Below are 14,774 nucleotides of genomic sequence, written 5' to 3' on the forward strand. Positions count from 1 at the left end.
ACGCTCTGGGATAGCATGAGGGTATGTTTCAACTGAAATCAATTTAAAATAATGGAATTCGTGTATTTTGTATGTCGAACTTTTGGCCAACTTTTTGGGTCAGATACTCCTATGTGCACCGTCTAAATCCGGCCCTGATGAGACGTCAAAAAAGTGAAGTTTACGAACATGAAAATAATAACGCGCTTGTATTGAAAAAATACCAGAGCACTAATTAAGCATTTCAAATATTAAGTTGACAAGGGAAATTTGCGACACTAACAGCCAGTAATAGTAGTTGTAGAAAGAGAGGGACAAATAGTGTAAAATAGGCAGAATTATTGTTATCAGTTGTCTTGGTGACGGCTCAACTAATTCGTAAGCTAATAACTGCATTTTGAAAGTTTTGTTCAGTAAATCGCATTTGATTTCATTAAACTCATACTTTCATATGAGCTGTTAAAAAGGATAACACTGTTGACTGTTGTTGTCAGTAGAATCGTAGCGCTAGCCCCGCAATTGTCCTGTACACTAAAGAACACTAAATGGTCAAATATTTGACCTTCTGACATAATGGTCAAATTTGTGTCAAACAAATGTTGTGTTAACAAGAAAAAGTAATGGTCAAATTTATCTGTGTGAACAAAAAAAAGTAATGGTCAAATTTATTTGACATCACGGTTGTTGTTTGCCCGTGTTTGCCGCATTTGAAAATTGGAGAGTGACAAACAATTATCTTTGACGAAATTTTATCTGTCAAAAAGTGACAAATATTTGACGGTTGGTCTGATACAGCCTTAACAGTCGACTGCGAAGTCTGTGTATAATAAACAGAAGGTCGAGTTCCGATACGGAATGTAGCACCAAGGCTTTGCTTCTAATAAAACACTCGAAGGTTAAATTTTTATTTTAAGTTGAAACTATAGTACATACTCTAGTAGAAAAAATATTTCACCTAATTTTAAAGTGTCGTTATATTGTGCACTTTCTTAGGCTGTCATTCAGCACGACAAGTCTTCCAAAGCGCCTAAGCTGTATACTATCTTATGAAAAGCACACTGGCTACTATAAGCTTGACATTACGTGTGATACTGTTTATCAACTTTTAGTACAGTAACGTGAGTCTCTAGCAATATAACCGTCACCCAGTAGCAATTGGTTTACCGTTTATAAAATAGGAGCTGTAGATAAGTAGATTTTTGAAAACTGTAATCATTAATTTCCTGCGAACATATGCAAACATAATAAATAATATTCCATTATGACATGTTTGAGTACTAACATTTCGAAATTCATGTATCACATTTTTGTATTTGAATATGTTTTCGTTATTTCAACCTCAATACAAACAGACATTCACAAACAAATAGGTTATTTAGATCCAATTTAAGGTCACTAATCGCGTGAATCGTTCCACTTTCATTCATTTCCGAGCCAAGTTCATAACCTAAAAACAAATCAATTTTTATGACTCTCTTATCGAAGAGTCCACTCCAGATCACCAGGATGTAACAGGCCAAGCGAGAGTGAAATCTTATCTAAAGTACCTGCAATTGCAGTGTTGAACCCAATATTCCCATAAAATGCACAATTGCATGTGCACCATAAAACTGTTTTGTTCTCTCTGTTGTGAAAATAACTCAGCAAGCAGTCAATGGACCACTCCAAGGAGGTGAAAGCCGATGACTTTCCGTGCCAGGCGATGCGTACCGGAAGGTTGAGATGGCGATTAGAAGCGAAGCTGATACCAGGTACGGTCTGACAATATTTACTGGCCGGATTTTCCTATTCGCGGGCGCAATTACACTGATAGCATGTCGCTTATTTGAGTGGAATCTCTGTCGCATGTGCGGGCTTAGCGGTTTGGCTGTTATAATGACGTTCATGTGACGGCTCGGCGCAAAGAGACTGGACCTGTCAAGAACGGTATGGAATTACAGGAATGAGTTCCTGTTTCATGTGAATTCCATTAATCCTTGTTCTCACCTTGGTTCGTAAACAATGCATAGTGGGTAAGGTAGAGAGCAGTTATAGAAACTTGGTCACATAAGCCTACCTACTTGAGATTTTTTTTAAATATCCTATATAGATGGATGAACCAGTAAACATATTCTGGCTTACTGCAAAGTTCAATTAAAGACACACTCTAGGAGGAGTTACTCACACAGGATCATGCCGTTTACCTCAAGTGGTATATACATACCAAATATTTTATCAGAATCAATTAAGTACACTACAACTTCCATGTAAATATTTCCGATTGATATCTAAAGTCTGGTAGATGTTTGTCTTACATCTAGCCAAATGAAAGTTGGTCATACTTCTAGGAAAGATGTTCTGAAGTGATGTGTCATCAGCTGACAATATTTTTGTTCAATTTCTAGCGATAGGTTATATCCAGTTATTGAATGCTTCGAAGCTTAAAAATCATTCTAATCTTCGCTACGTATATAACGTTCGAACAAGATCTATTGTTTGCGGCACTTTTCACTAATTTCAATTAGCCCACACAAATTGCCAATGGGTGGCCGGTTCTGTTATTGAAAAAAAAAGAAGATGCCGATATCGTGTCTCGTGAGTGATAACAGCCGACCCGGCAAGCAATTTGTTGCGGTCATTATCATTATCGATACGGCGCTGTGCCTGGCCAGAGGACCTGGGCACGAGCGTTTGTTTACAGTAATTTCCCAGTAGCGCGGGGTCGGAAGTGAGTGTCGTTCGAATGGCTCGATTGGGAATTGTTTTTATTGAGGAATTTGGCAGCTACGCTTACGTTCAGCCAGTATTTACGATCTGTTTTGTGGAATGTTGTGAAATAACGTAAAAGTTAAACGCGTAGTAGAATTGGATCCGTCAACGTCTCAAGTGACAATACTCACCATTATTTTCCCCACCGTAAACGAGCGTTCACATTTCAGCTGATCGAGCGATAGCGATAGCGTGTCTTGTAGTGTACGCTGAAGGCACTTTGCAATAATTTGATAACAAATCCTCCCGAACGGGTATAGTACATATAGTAGAGAAGTAGTAATTCAGCACGAAATACTCTTCCATTGTTGGTTTGGCGTACACTCTGGCTGTCAGGTCTTAGTGGTAAAAAAAGTGAGAGAGAGTGAGTCCAACCGCCTGAAGGGCCAACAGGGATCGGTAACTCATGAGTGTGGCGTTAAGTGTCCGATCCCAGCAGCAGAGCGGCGGCGGTGGCGGCTGCTCGGTGCGATTAGATACGAGTTGTCCGCGCGCCGGGAAGAAATTCCCTGTCATGCCGCGCCGCAAAAGAGCGCAATTATAATTCGTCATCGGTAGCCGCTGATCCTTCAGTCATCTGTCAACACGCTCGGTGGTTGGATCTCGAAGAATTCGGTCGCTTTCTGCGGAAAAAGTGAGGCCTACGGGCTTGGCTATTAGTGCACTGTAGAAAGAGAAAAAGGGACAAAAAAAACATAAATTCGACACGCGTGTAACGGCTTCGGATGAAGGTGCTCTGATTTTGCACAAGAAATAAAATAAAGTGACCATTGGGTGCAAGTGCTAGGGAAGAGGATTTTATTTTTGATGAAAAACTAGTGCGACGCTGGATTTTGTTTCTCTGCTTACTCTGAATTGGGGCTCTACAACGAGGCAAAATGTCGTAAGTAGAATCTGTCTTGCAGGTCTTGTTTATTATTTTATGCTCAAACAAACCAGTACGACAGTATTGGGAAAAATCTACAAACTTAGTGTAAACTTAGGCATTATTCAGCCCAGTTTATTGATAAATAAACATGAATACTGTCTCTCCCACCTAACCAATTCAGATTGAGAAGAATTCTAAAAGCGAAATAGAGATACACTAAATGGAATACTTTAGCATTCAGGTTTACCCGTTTTTCTTCTTAAATTAAAATTTAATCATTGTAAAAAAGTGACATACTGTTTACGAAAAATAGTTTTAAAATGTATAAATGATCGACAAGAAAAGAGAGACCGCTGCAATTGCTGGATCTGAAGGCACAATAGTTCAGAATGTAAACTGTGCATGCAATCTTATCTTTTTTCGTAAATATTGATCAATGTTTCGTCAAATTGCTATAGCTAAATTTTCCTTCAAAGAAATGATTGTAGTTTAAAACAACAAAAAATGAACGTAAGTTATATCATAAATCGTACTTATTGATTCCCTACAAAAATCTCTCTTCGTGAAGTTATTTACCTGTGTTTAGTGTGAAGTTATTGATATTGTTTCAAGCTTGCATAACATGTTAATTATTTTATTGAACAAAATCATAATGTACATACTGTTGTAAAACATCTGAGCATTACGTAACATTTCAAGCAAGTTGAATCTCATTCTCAAGCTACATGGGAGTTGTACCATTATTCATCTGAGTCCCTATATATATCTTAAACATCATTGAAGCTCAATACTAGAAAAAAAAACTATTTTCCAACTATATCAATCTGATAATCCTTGGAATGGATTCTTCTTTTCTTTTTTTTTTCGATTATTTAGGAATCACTTTTCATATCAATCACTTGACAATACTACTCACGACATACTTTAGTTCTTCAAAATACACATCTCAAGCTTTCGAAAACTAGCTTGAAATAGTTGAATCATATGAGATGAATGTTCACAAATGTACATATTTTCTTCTGTTTTCACAGCGTTGAGGGTAATCAAGAGCTTGCAAAATTAGTTCCTATTATCACGAAAGATTCATATTAAAAATGTAGTTTAGACATATTGACCATAATCGAAATGTCATGTGACGCTTTTTACGCGGATTTTCGAAATGACGTGGTTTCTTTAAGGGGTGCTTATCCCTCGCGTAAAAAAACCTGACTGTATCCACATCAAAACCAAACGTTGAACGTAAACAACATCAGTGGATACCAAGGTAACCTACTGCAACTGTGCGCGGCTACGTTCCTTTACGAAATCCAATAACAGTATTCTGAATATGAGAATAAATGTTTGAGCAGCGAGTTCTGTGTTGAGATGACTAAATGGGAGTGTTGTGGAATATGGATCGTTTTACGAAATTTAAGATAAACTTAGTTGAATTTACTATATTTCATTTACTGGACGATTTCATAAGGAAGCATACTTAAATGTCGTAGCATTCTTTTGAGGAGGGGGAAGGATATGATCGTTTTGTGACCAGCTGTGACAAAGGGAGGGGAAGGGGGTGGATTGAAATCGAAGTAGCATTGTTTTTCTGAAAGACCAATTTTATTTTGCAGAGAAAATGGTCTCTAAAAATACACTAAAACATCGCACAAAGCTTTGCAGCGGGAACATTCTCTACACCTTTTAGTACTGAAAATTACAAAACACATGTTTGTTTTCGAAGCTAGTGCAGCGATTTATTTTTTTTTTTGCGGATTTGTGGATATTTTCTGTGCAAACAAATTTTCTACACGTACCAAAAGACAAATTCTGCAAAGCAAAAGACATGGGAGCTGCGTAGCCGCAAGGTTACAGAGTCCGCTTTGTCAAGGGGATGGTCGTGGGTTCGAATCTTAGTAGAATCAGGCCATTCGATGTCAGAAAGGACTTTAAGCATGGGTTTATTCTCAGGCTCCCCACCACTTACACTTCCTTTACGCTGAAATCTACAATACCTTTGCATGACTTCCTCTCAACAAAAATAAGTCCCTCTTATCAATAAAACTGGCCAGAAGGACGCACGATGAAACTTATTCAGGGAATTATAATTGGTGATATTTTGGTAGGAGGAACAAGGCTCGGTATAGGAGAACAGTAAGCATGTAAAAGGAAAGGTAGCACATCACACACAAGCACTGATAAAAAATAATAATAAGCATGCCACTTCTCAATAGCGGTATTGCTAATATTAGAAGTGCGGGATGCAGCCAACACCCGGGCATATCTCACAATAGATCAACGATTCTGGTCGCAGTGAAGAAGTCCATACAGGAAAAAAAAGCAGAGGACAATTACATAGAGCGCAGTCAACATCATATGAAATGCTGTCACAAATGTATGAGTGATGAATGAATTGAAATTGACACGGTGATTTTTTTTTCAAATAGGGGAACTGATCCATTAATCATCTCATTAAGCCGATATTCACGAAGTATGCACGGATTTAACACCCAATTTTCACGAAATCATTGAACAAATAAACTGAATATGCTCACGTGCTCCTATGGAATCGTTCAGCATTGTATATTTAGTATAATTAGCTAGATTTATCCTGAATGTTGTAAAACAAACCATTTTTCACAACGCTTCCATATCCATCTCAAAACTTGAATCACTGCAAAATTATTCATCTCACAACGCCCCCATATTCATCACACTGCTAATTATGAATGAATCACATTATCATGAATGAACGTAGCGGCAGCCCGTCGTAGTAGATTACCTAGATATCCGCTGTAGTTGTTTACGTGCAAATGTGGTAACCTAGGTAACCACTGCAGTGCTGTAGATTTATGTCAATTATGTTGGAATAATTAAACATTTTCAGTATGATTTTTTCTTATTAACAGAAACTGATTTAGCAACTTTTGATTTTATTCAACGCAGTGAAAACAGATGAAAATACGTACAGTTGAATTTAGGAATTGTATAAATTCATCTCATATATCTCTGCTAATTCAAGCTTATTTCAGGATATTTGAGGTGAACATTTCAAAGATGAGAGTATTCTTAGTGTAGTGAGTGATTTTGCTTAGTGATTAAAATAAAAAGTGGTACGCCAGTGATGAAAAAAACTTTGGTTGGCTTCATAACGCTTCCCGTTGTAGCCGTATAAAACAATGCCCGGATTTTGTTTTCTGAGGTAGGTGATTGAATTAAATGAGTTTTCGAGTGCTGATGCCCGGCTATAATTTCAAATTTAGAGCTCTTAAGTGAGTTTTTTGAGGATTATACCTCATGAGGAATCTAATGTGAGCCAAGAAGAATCCATTCCATGGATTAGCAGATTGGTTTAGGAAGAAAATATGCGTTTTTTTCCTATTTTCAATTGTGTTTTCATGTTTTATGAGATGAATATATGGGCTGAGATGAACAATGGAGCAGTTCCCCTACTCTTTTTATACATTTTTCGTACGTTTTACTTAGAACGAGGGGAGGTGGGGTGTCATCTAAGGCTACGTTTTTTAGGGTGCGGGTGGGGGGTTTGTGAGATTTTGTGACCAAATACTACTAGGGGGAAGGGAAAGTCGGCGGCTCTTACATCAGGCATTCTGGCTACATGCTCAGGCCACTGAAACCTGCCGCGTTTTATCATTTTAACTATGTCAGCATATGCGTACACTTGGTAGAGCTCATGATTCATGCCATATTCTACCTTCCAACTTGACGCTAGATATTGAATGCAGCACCTTACCGTAAAGGACAACCGGGAGGCTCAGCGTTCTGTACAACAGCAGTTTTGTGCAGGTCTGCGGGCTACAACTCGTCGTTTGACTTCGCAGTTCACGTCGTTATCACAGGTTACAAGAGCACCAAGGTACATGGATTCCTCTTCCACAGCTCTTTATGCCCGATTATGTGGATGTCATCCGAGAAGCCAAAAAGTATGTGAGATTTTGTAATGATGGTGCCATTTTATTCCACGTTTGCTCGTCGTACCTCACCTTAGAAGCCAACGTTGAACAGAAGGTTTGGAAGCATTGCCCTAGTCCATCCTACGCCACGAAAGTGACGTCTCGCCCATTATATTTTTACGCATGATGTTGCTCATTCCGGCGACATTCGAATTAGCTTTAATCAGTTTCGTCGAAAAAACGTATTCTAGCATTATCTGCCACAGTCCATTTCACTTGATTGAGTTTTACGCCGTCTTGAAATCTAAAAACAGATGGTGAGTCTGCAGGTTTTTTTCCCCGAGACTTATGTCACAGAGTGAGGATTTGATTCATCGTTACCTATTCCACTCGTAAACCAACTTGGTATTTACTGACAAAAGGTCTCAATCTCAAAAACAGCATAAGGTAGAGCGCTTTGTATGTAGAATTCAGTATCGTGATGACCTTAAAGATGGAGGCTCTGGCAGCACGACCTTCGTCAGCACGTGTGAAGTGCCTGCTTAGTAAAAGTTCACATTTCAAGTGTTTTTTCTTCATTTTTTTTTTGCTGAAGCTAAGTGTTTGAATGGTTGCTGCAGGCTGTAGAGGCGCTCGAACATGCAATGGTTTTAATGGATTCAGTAAGATAAGTACAAATTATTATTATTTCGATTTTGTTATGTGTTGATATTCGAGCACATACTCAGTAAAAAGTATGCAACGCCCCATCTTATGCCGCCTTGAAAGTGCAGGAAAATGTCGCATGTGTCGATTGCAATATCGGGATTTTTTCTACTGTTTCTATTTTTGGTCTTTGAACATTCTTTATGCGTCTGCTTATAGAGATAAGTGACACTTCCCGTACATGCATTGGCAAATGTGGATTAGGGTGTCCCAAAATTGCACAAGTCTGGGGCTCACCATCCAGATGATAGAAAATGGTGTTACGAACAAACTTTTGTTCGGCGGCAGCTCTAGAAAATAATGTTTTCAACAGGCCCCGATGACTTTTTTAAAAAAAAGGTTTTTCTTATGTTAAATCCAAAAAACATGTCCAGTTATGCAATTTTCCATGAAACCTAATCCTCTTATATTTTTTACAGGTTCCTTAGGGTCCAATCTGTAAGAGAAAAAATCGTTTCGGATTGATTAACGTCAATTTATTTCCCTAAAAAAATTTCTATCGTTTGGAAAAGAGATTTTTCAAGTATACTTTAACATTCAATCAATAAAAGTGGGTATTAAACCTAATGCTCTCACCAACTGAATACCATTAAAAGTTGGGAAATTTTATGGGGAAGAACATTGCCAAAGACTACATGGCTCTAAAAAAACTTGATTTTAAATTATTTGTGATTTACTGTGAAATAAAAAGTTGAATTTTAATGTTTTCCTACAATAATCAAGGTCGAGTAAAAAAAAAATGAATGAATATTATCAAGTTTACTAAAGGAGAGGAAATGTATGTAATTTAACGAGAATGCTAAAAATGAACAAGGACAGAAAGTGCGACTTAAAATTTGAAAAAAAATCTTTTTCAGATGGGACTCGAACCCGCAATCTCCTGTGACTTCGGTACGGTGCCGGGTCTGCAGACTGCACTTGTGGTATCTTCCGGAGGTCAAAGTTAGCCTGGTTTTTTTCGATAAAAATGTTAATGATGACTCGAAGAGGAGGGTGGTACAAAACTTGAAAATGGTGAGCAGTGAAAACGAAAATTCATGAGTGAAAAAATTTTCGTCTATAAAAAACTTAGTGAACTCACAGAGAAGTCACTAAAGTTTTTTCGATAGACTGCGGCTTGATATCAAGTTTTTTTATTCAGGAAGATTCCAAGGCCCGGATAGAAAGAAATTATTATCTTGATGCCAAATCGAAATGTTGAGGCTTAACAGTTACCCTGCAGAACGAGCCCTTTGAATAACAGGAGATTTAGTTGAAATTATAATACTATATGATACGACAAATGAACATTTTAGTATTGGAAAACATCAAAATGTAACTTATTTTTCCACAGTAAATCACGAATAACTCAAAATCAAGCTATTTTAGAGCCATATAGTCTTTGGCAATGTTCTTCCCCATAAAATTTCCCAAATTTTAATGGTATTCAGTTGGTGAGAGCATTAGGTTTAATACCCACTTTTATTGATTGAATGTAAAAGTATACTTAAAAAATCTCTTTTTCAAACGATAGATTTTTTTTTAGGAAAATAAATTGACGTTAATCAATCCAAAACGAATTTTTCTTTTACAGTTTGGACCCTAAGGAACCTGTAAAAATATAAAAGGATTAGGTTTCATGGAAAATTGAATCACTGGACATGTTTTTTGGATTTAACATAAGAAAAACCGATTTTTTCAAAAAAATCATCGGGGCCGGTTGAAAACATCATTTTCTAGAGCTGCCACCGAACAAAAGTTTGTTCGTAACACCATTTTCTATCATCTGGAGGGTGAGCCCCAGTCTTGTGCAATTTTGGGACACCCTAATGTGGATAGACCATTTTACGACCTGGTAGGAGAGTAGGTATTTGCTGATGTTGGTGTTGCTTTTACGTTTTTAACGTTTGTAGTTGTGGTAGATGTGTGAACGTGTGAATGATCTGTTTGGATCACTTTGTACGGTGAATGGTTGTAGAAGGGAGCGACACGTCTGTGTATGCGCTGCAATGTTGTTGAAAAAACTTATTTCAATTCATGTTTTCAGACGCAGAAAGCAGCACAACAACCACTACTGACATATTCTCAACTAGTCTCTTATAAATTCATATATTTTATTTCAGCACAACATAACGGACACTTCGCATTTGTTTTTGTATTTTTTTTTTGCCTTTATATTTTTCTTTGCCTTTTCTATGTTAAAAAAATTGAAAATTATACTGTCAGAACTAAGCTTAACAAATTTGAGAATTTAGCGTGATGCCTCTATAGTTTCTGCAGTCGAGTAGATGGTTCTTCTTGTAGCTATGGCAGAAGAGGCATATTCATACAGTCGTTCTGAGTTCGTTCATCGGGCCAGATTTTAAAATTATTTGGTGGATTCTCTCCATTCAGCAGTGCTTGGAAAAGTTCTCTCCAGCTGACTGCAACCTGCGGTTAAGCAGTAAGCAGGTTATCGATCTTGTCATTCCAAAGGACCAGCATAGAAGAGTTCTGCTTCTAACATTGTTGACTGTAGTTAAAAAAAGATCCGCGTATCGTCCCTCAAAAAACCGTTCTCTGCGCTAGCGAACACTTGCTCATCATATCCATGCTCTCCCGAAGATGAACTCTTTTTCGGCAGTTCTAGCTTTCCCTTGACTGTAGCAACTTTCCAGACGTAACCTCCCTCAATTCCGCATATAAAATTCTTTCAGGTATTCTGTTCCTCAGACTGAAACCGTCGTGGAAGTCTTCGTTGGTGAATACCAATGCGGTTTTCGAGTGAGAAGATCTACCAGGAGCCAGCAGTTCTCCGTGAAACAAGTTGCGGCAGATTTGAACATGGTTTCCCAACAAATTCGATAAAGCTGATACGTGCCACTTTTGACGGTTTGACACCATGCGTCAGGACGGCGGGTTGTGCGAACGCGTTTGTGATGTTGGATGGTCTGAAGTAAGAAGCCAGGCTCTCGAATTTGCTATACAACATAGCTTTGGAAGGTGCTATCCAAAGGACTGGTGCGATGTCATCGGTGTTAATCGTAGAGCTCTGGAGGAGGCCTTTAGGGCTCTCCGAAGGGGAGCTGCGAGAATTGGACTCACTACAAACATTGCCAAAATTAATTTCATGGAGGCTGATAGAGAGTGTTGCTACTGCAGTGGTGATGCATGGAGATACTTTCGAAGTGGTTGATGAAATAGTTTTTTCTTAAACACTCGGAACGTGTGATAACGAGGTGAGCCGTGATATCAAACACGAATTGCGGCAGCGAATAAGGCTTATTAAGGATTGCGTAGCCTGCTTAGGTCCTGCCGCCTAGAGATCCGCATGAAATTTGCGCTCTACAGAATACTGATTAGAAAAATTTCTTTCTATTTGAAGACCCACGCGTCCGCTTTGGACGTGATGTGAAAATATCACAATTTGCTGAATACCTACTTTCTTCTCAATATTTTGTCTGTTAATTGTTGTCTTCTCGTCCAATCGTTGAAATTAGGATAACTATGCATAGTTCACTGCATTTTCATTGAATATTCAGTTTTGTTTATTGCTGTTAATAAATTGCGAAGTCATTTTAGCAAACGGGTATAAAATTATTTTTTCCAAGGAAAAAGATTTAAAACTGGATGAAAAAAATAAACGAGTAATAGTTTCTCCGAGAATTTATAATTCAAAACTTATGTTGAAAATCATTTAAAACAAAAATTTATAACCATCTTTTGAGTTTTTCACAAAACAATATGATAGGTGTTGTGTTATGAACATCTGAAATTAAATCTCAAATTTTGCATTATCATACAGGTTTGAGTAAAAGTGTTTTAGAACTCTGAATATTTTTTTCATGTTATGGATCTATGAACAAAAGAATTCAACTTCAAAACACTCCCTCACACAACTTCAATTTCAAAAACTCACAACCTCAAAACTATATAGAGCAGGATCAAAGTTGTTATATGAAATGGCTATGAAATATTAAACAATTGAAAAATTAACGAAAAAGAAATTACTAAATTTGCTCGGCTTACAAAAAAAATCCAGTTTTTCAATAACAAAATTTTAAGGATTGACTTGTTTCAGTTCCACAAATTACGTAAGGCTAAAAATCTATATTTCAGACCCTCTCTCTCCCTATGTAACGATAAGTAACGTTCGATATGACTTTCTCCCTAAAGTTACGTAACGCTTAACAGCCTACCCCCCTCTGAAATTTTAAATTTCGAACAAACATTACAGTTACGTAATTGTCTCTACTACCCCCCCGTCCCACCTACGTAGCAATGAGTAACTAACGCAGACTCAACCCTCCTCCCCCCCCTTTATGCGTTACGTAATTTGTGTAGGAGTTAGTGAGGTGAATCCTGAGCAAATCGGAAAAAAATTATACATGCGAAGAAGCCTGGATCAGAACTCGGACCTAACTTTTTGATGCGATGTCGATGTTAGTTTACATTCGTATATTGTCGAGGGAAGCGACATATGATCACTTTTTGAAGTACGCATTCACTAACAAACTGATATACTTTAGCAGTACGACCTGGATCTGGAACACGTGAAAATAGCCTATGATTCTCAGAAAAGGTAATGTTAAAAAAGAATATTGCCCATCTTTTTCAAATCACTCATTAATATGTGTTGTTTCCGTTTTATACGGTAATATCTTAATACACATATCTAAACGTATGTACAGTAGAAAATGCCTACAGCTGCTCTACCTCTGAAACCATCTCAGAGCAAGATCTCTGCCAGACTTGGCAACTTTACCAATTACCGTTTGAATGAAATATTATGCCTGCTATAAATAGCCGCAATTATCGATACTTTTACAACATTTCACGTGACACTGCGAAGACAAACAAGCATGGCTTGAATTAGTCGATATAAACGGCTGGGACGATAAATTCAACCCGAGGGCTAATAAATGGAAGTGCATTTTTTCAATGTTTAAAAATAGTTCCTTTCCGGCTCTCGGTGACTTCACTCGGTTCTAACCACGCGCGCGAATGGCGTCAAACTTTTAGCTCTACAGACAGTTTGGCGTCTGAAAAATCGCGTACATTGCGATCAACCCTCAGCATTAGCTGAGGTTCTTTGCGTTGTTACAAAAATCCACGTAACAGTAAGTAATCCTCTACTAGGAAATATTTCCTATTTGTTATAATTCTAAAAACTATTTACATCGATGTGGAGAGTGATTTTAATGTTAATTGCATTCAAAAATTCAGTTGCAACACGGCCTTAACCCGGAGTGTCGACCCTGAAAATTGCACGCCGTATCACAGTGGACGATAAGAAAATTACGAGTATCAGCTTCGGTAGCTGATGGCGCCCAAAAAAAAAAAAAAGAAAACCTCTCAACTTGGTAAATTGTTCGTTTAAACAATCCACAACTGGGAAGATTATCTCGGCCGATGCCGCTTAGATCAAAAACAATGTGTGTTATTTTTGGTTCCCAAAGAGCATTTTACTTGTGCACGGTTCGGTCTTTTTGATATAAGACATGCATAGTATTTTACTTTACTATTTTTTTAATAGGTCATTTTGTTTTACTTTCAAGAATAAATTGACTGCCATCTTTTAAAAAACATATTTTGACCTCTGAAATGGCAAACATATATCAGAAACATCCTGAATCTCATAAAAACAATATTATTGATTATGACAGTTGATTTTCAGCGTTGATAGGCTACCAGTAATCCTGAAAAGACGATTGTTCGCCAAATTGTGCGTTGATTTCACTTGTTTTATTTATGATCCAGTAATCGTAAAAATTTTGCGAATACGATAGCTGCGTGCGCGCGACCTTTGGCTGTCGAATCTATAATTTCCGGTGGCAGAACTAATATCTGCAATCAGTAATTCACTCAGGTGGCAAATCAAACCTCTCGTTTCGAAGGCAAGCCAAATCCTAGTTTTAATATTATCCAAACACACGAGCACTTCAGAGCAAATAATCGTGAAACGTGTAAACTAATTTCTCCGATTGACGCCAGGTGAAAAACGCATCAATTAGAAGTACCAACCTTCTGTCGCACTATCACAATCGATGGCTGCCTGTCTGATAAGCCGGATCGAGCTTAGCCTTAATCCCCTATTGCTGCCAATCGATTGCAGACCGGTGATCAGAACAGCACTTGACATTAAGGACATTCCCGATGTTTGTCATTGCATCGATTGCACTCTTGTAACTTGTGTCTTGTGACGTACGACAAACTCACCCGGACTGATATCTAATCACTTTGACGTAGAATTGATTCAAATGTCAATCATCGGTCGATCTGTCAGCGTAAAGCCTGTATCAGACTAACCGTTGCAGCGGTCAACCGCTACCGTTCCGTTCTTTTTCGACCAATCAGAGCACAGCGGTCGACCGTCGCTTGTTGTTGTTGCAAAAAATAGAATCTATTCTATTTTTGCCGCCGACCGTTCCCAACGGTTGCCGGCTGCTGTCATTGACATGGCAAAGGCAAACGTGCCTCTTCACACCTACACAAAGTCACATATAGAGACTTATCGAATTAAAATGTGTGCTTCTCTTTTTGGCACACACGACAGCCAGTCAAAACATGGTTGGCGATGTCAAATTTCGACCAACGCACACTGGCAAAAATGAACCCAAATTCTC

The 14,774-nt window shown here is 38.0% G+C and overlaps 1 protein-coding gene across 1 annotated transcript in view; it reads left to right on the forward strand.

The window, feature by feature from the left end:
* The first annotated feature begins 3,035 nt into the window (after positions 1–3,035).
* The window catches only part of LOC129718400 (sodium-independent sulfate anion transporter-like), a 44,204-nt gene continuing 32,465 nt past the window's right edge, over positions 3,036–14,774 (forward strand). The window contains exon 1 of the mRNA XM_055669165.1: positions 3,036–3,610. Within this exon, the coding sequence (XP_055525140.1) occupies positions 3,606–3,610 (5 nt within the window). The 5' untranslated portion in view covers positions 3,036–3,605. The remainder of the gene's footprint in view (positions 3,611–14,774) is intronic.

Source organism: Wyeomyia smithii, chromosome 1 (genome assembly GCF_029784165.1).
Source record: "Wyeomyia smithii strain HCP4-BCI-WySm-NY-G18 chromosome 1, ASM2978416v1, whole genome shotgun sequence".
NCBI classification, from domain to species: domain Eukaryota; kingdom Metazoa; phylum Arthropoda; class Insecta; order Diptera; family Culicidae; genus Wyeomyia; species Wyeomyia smithii.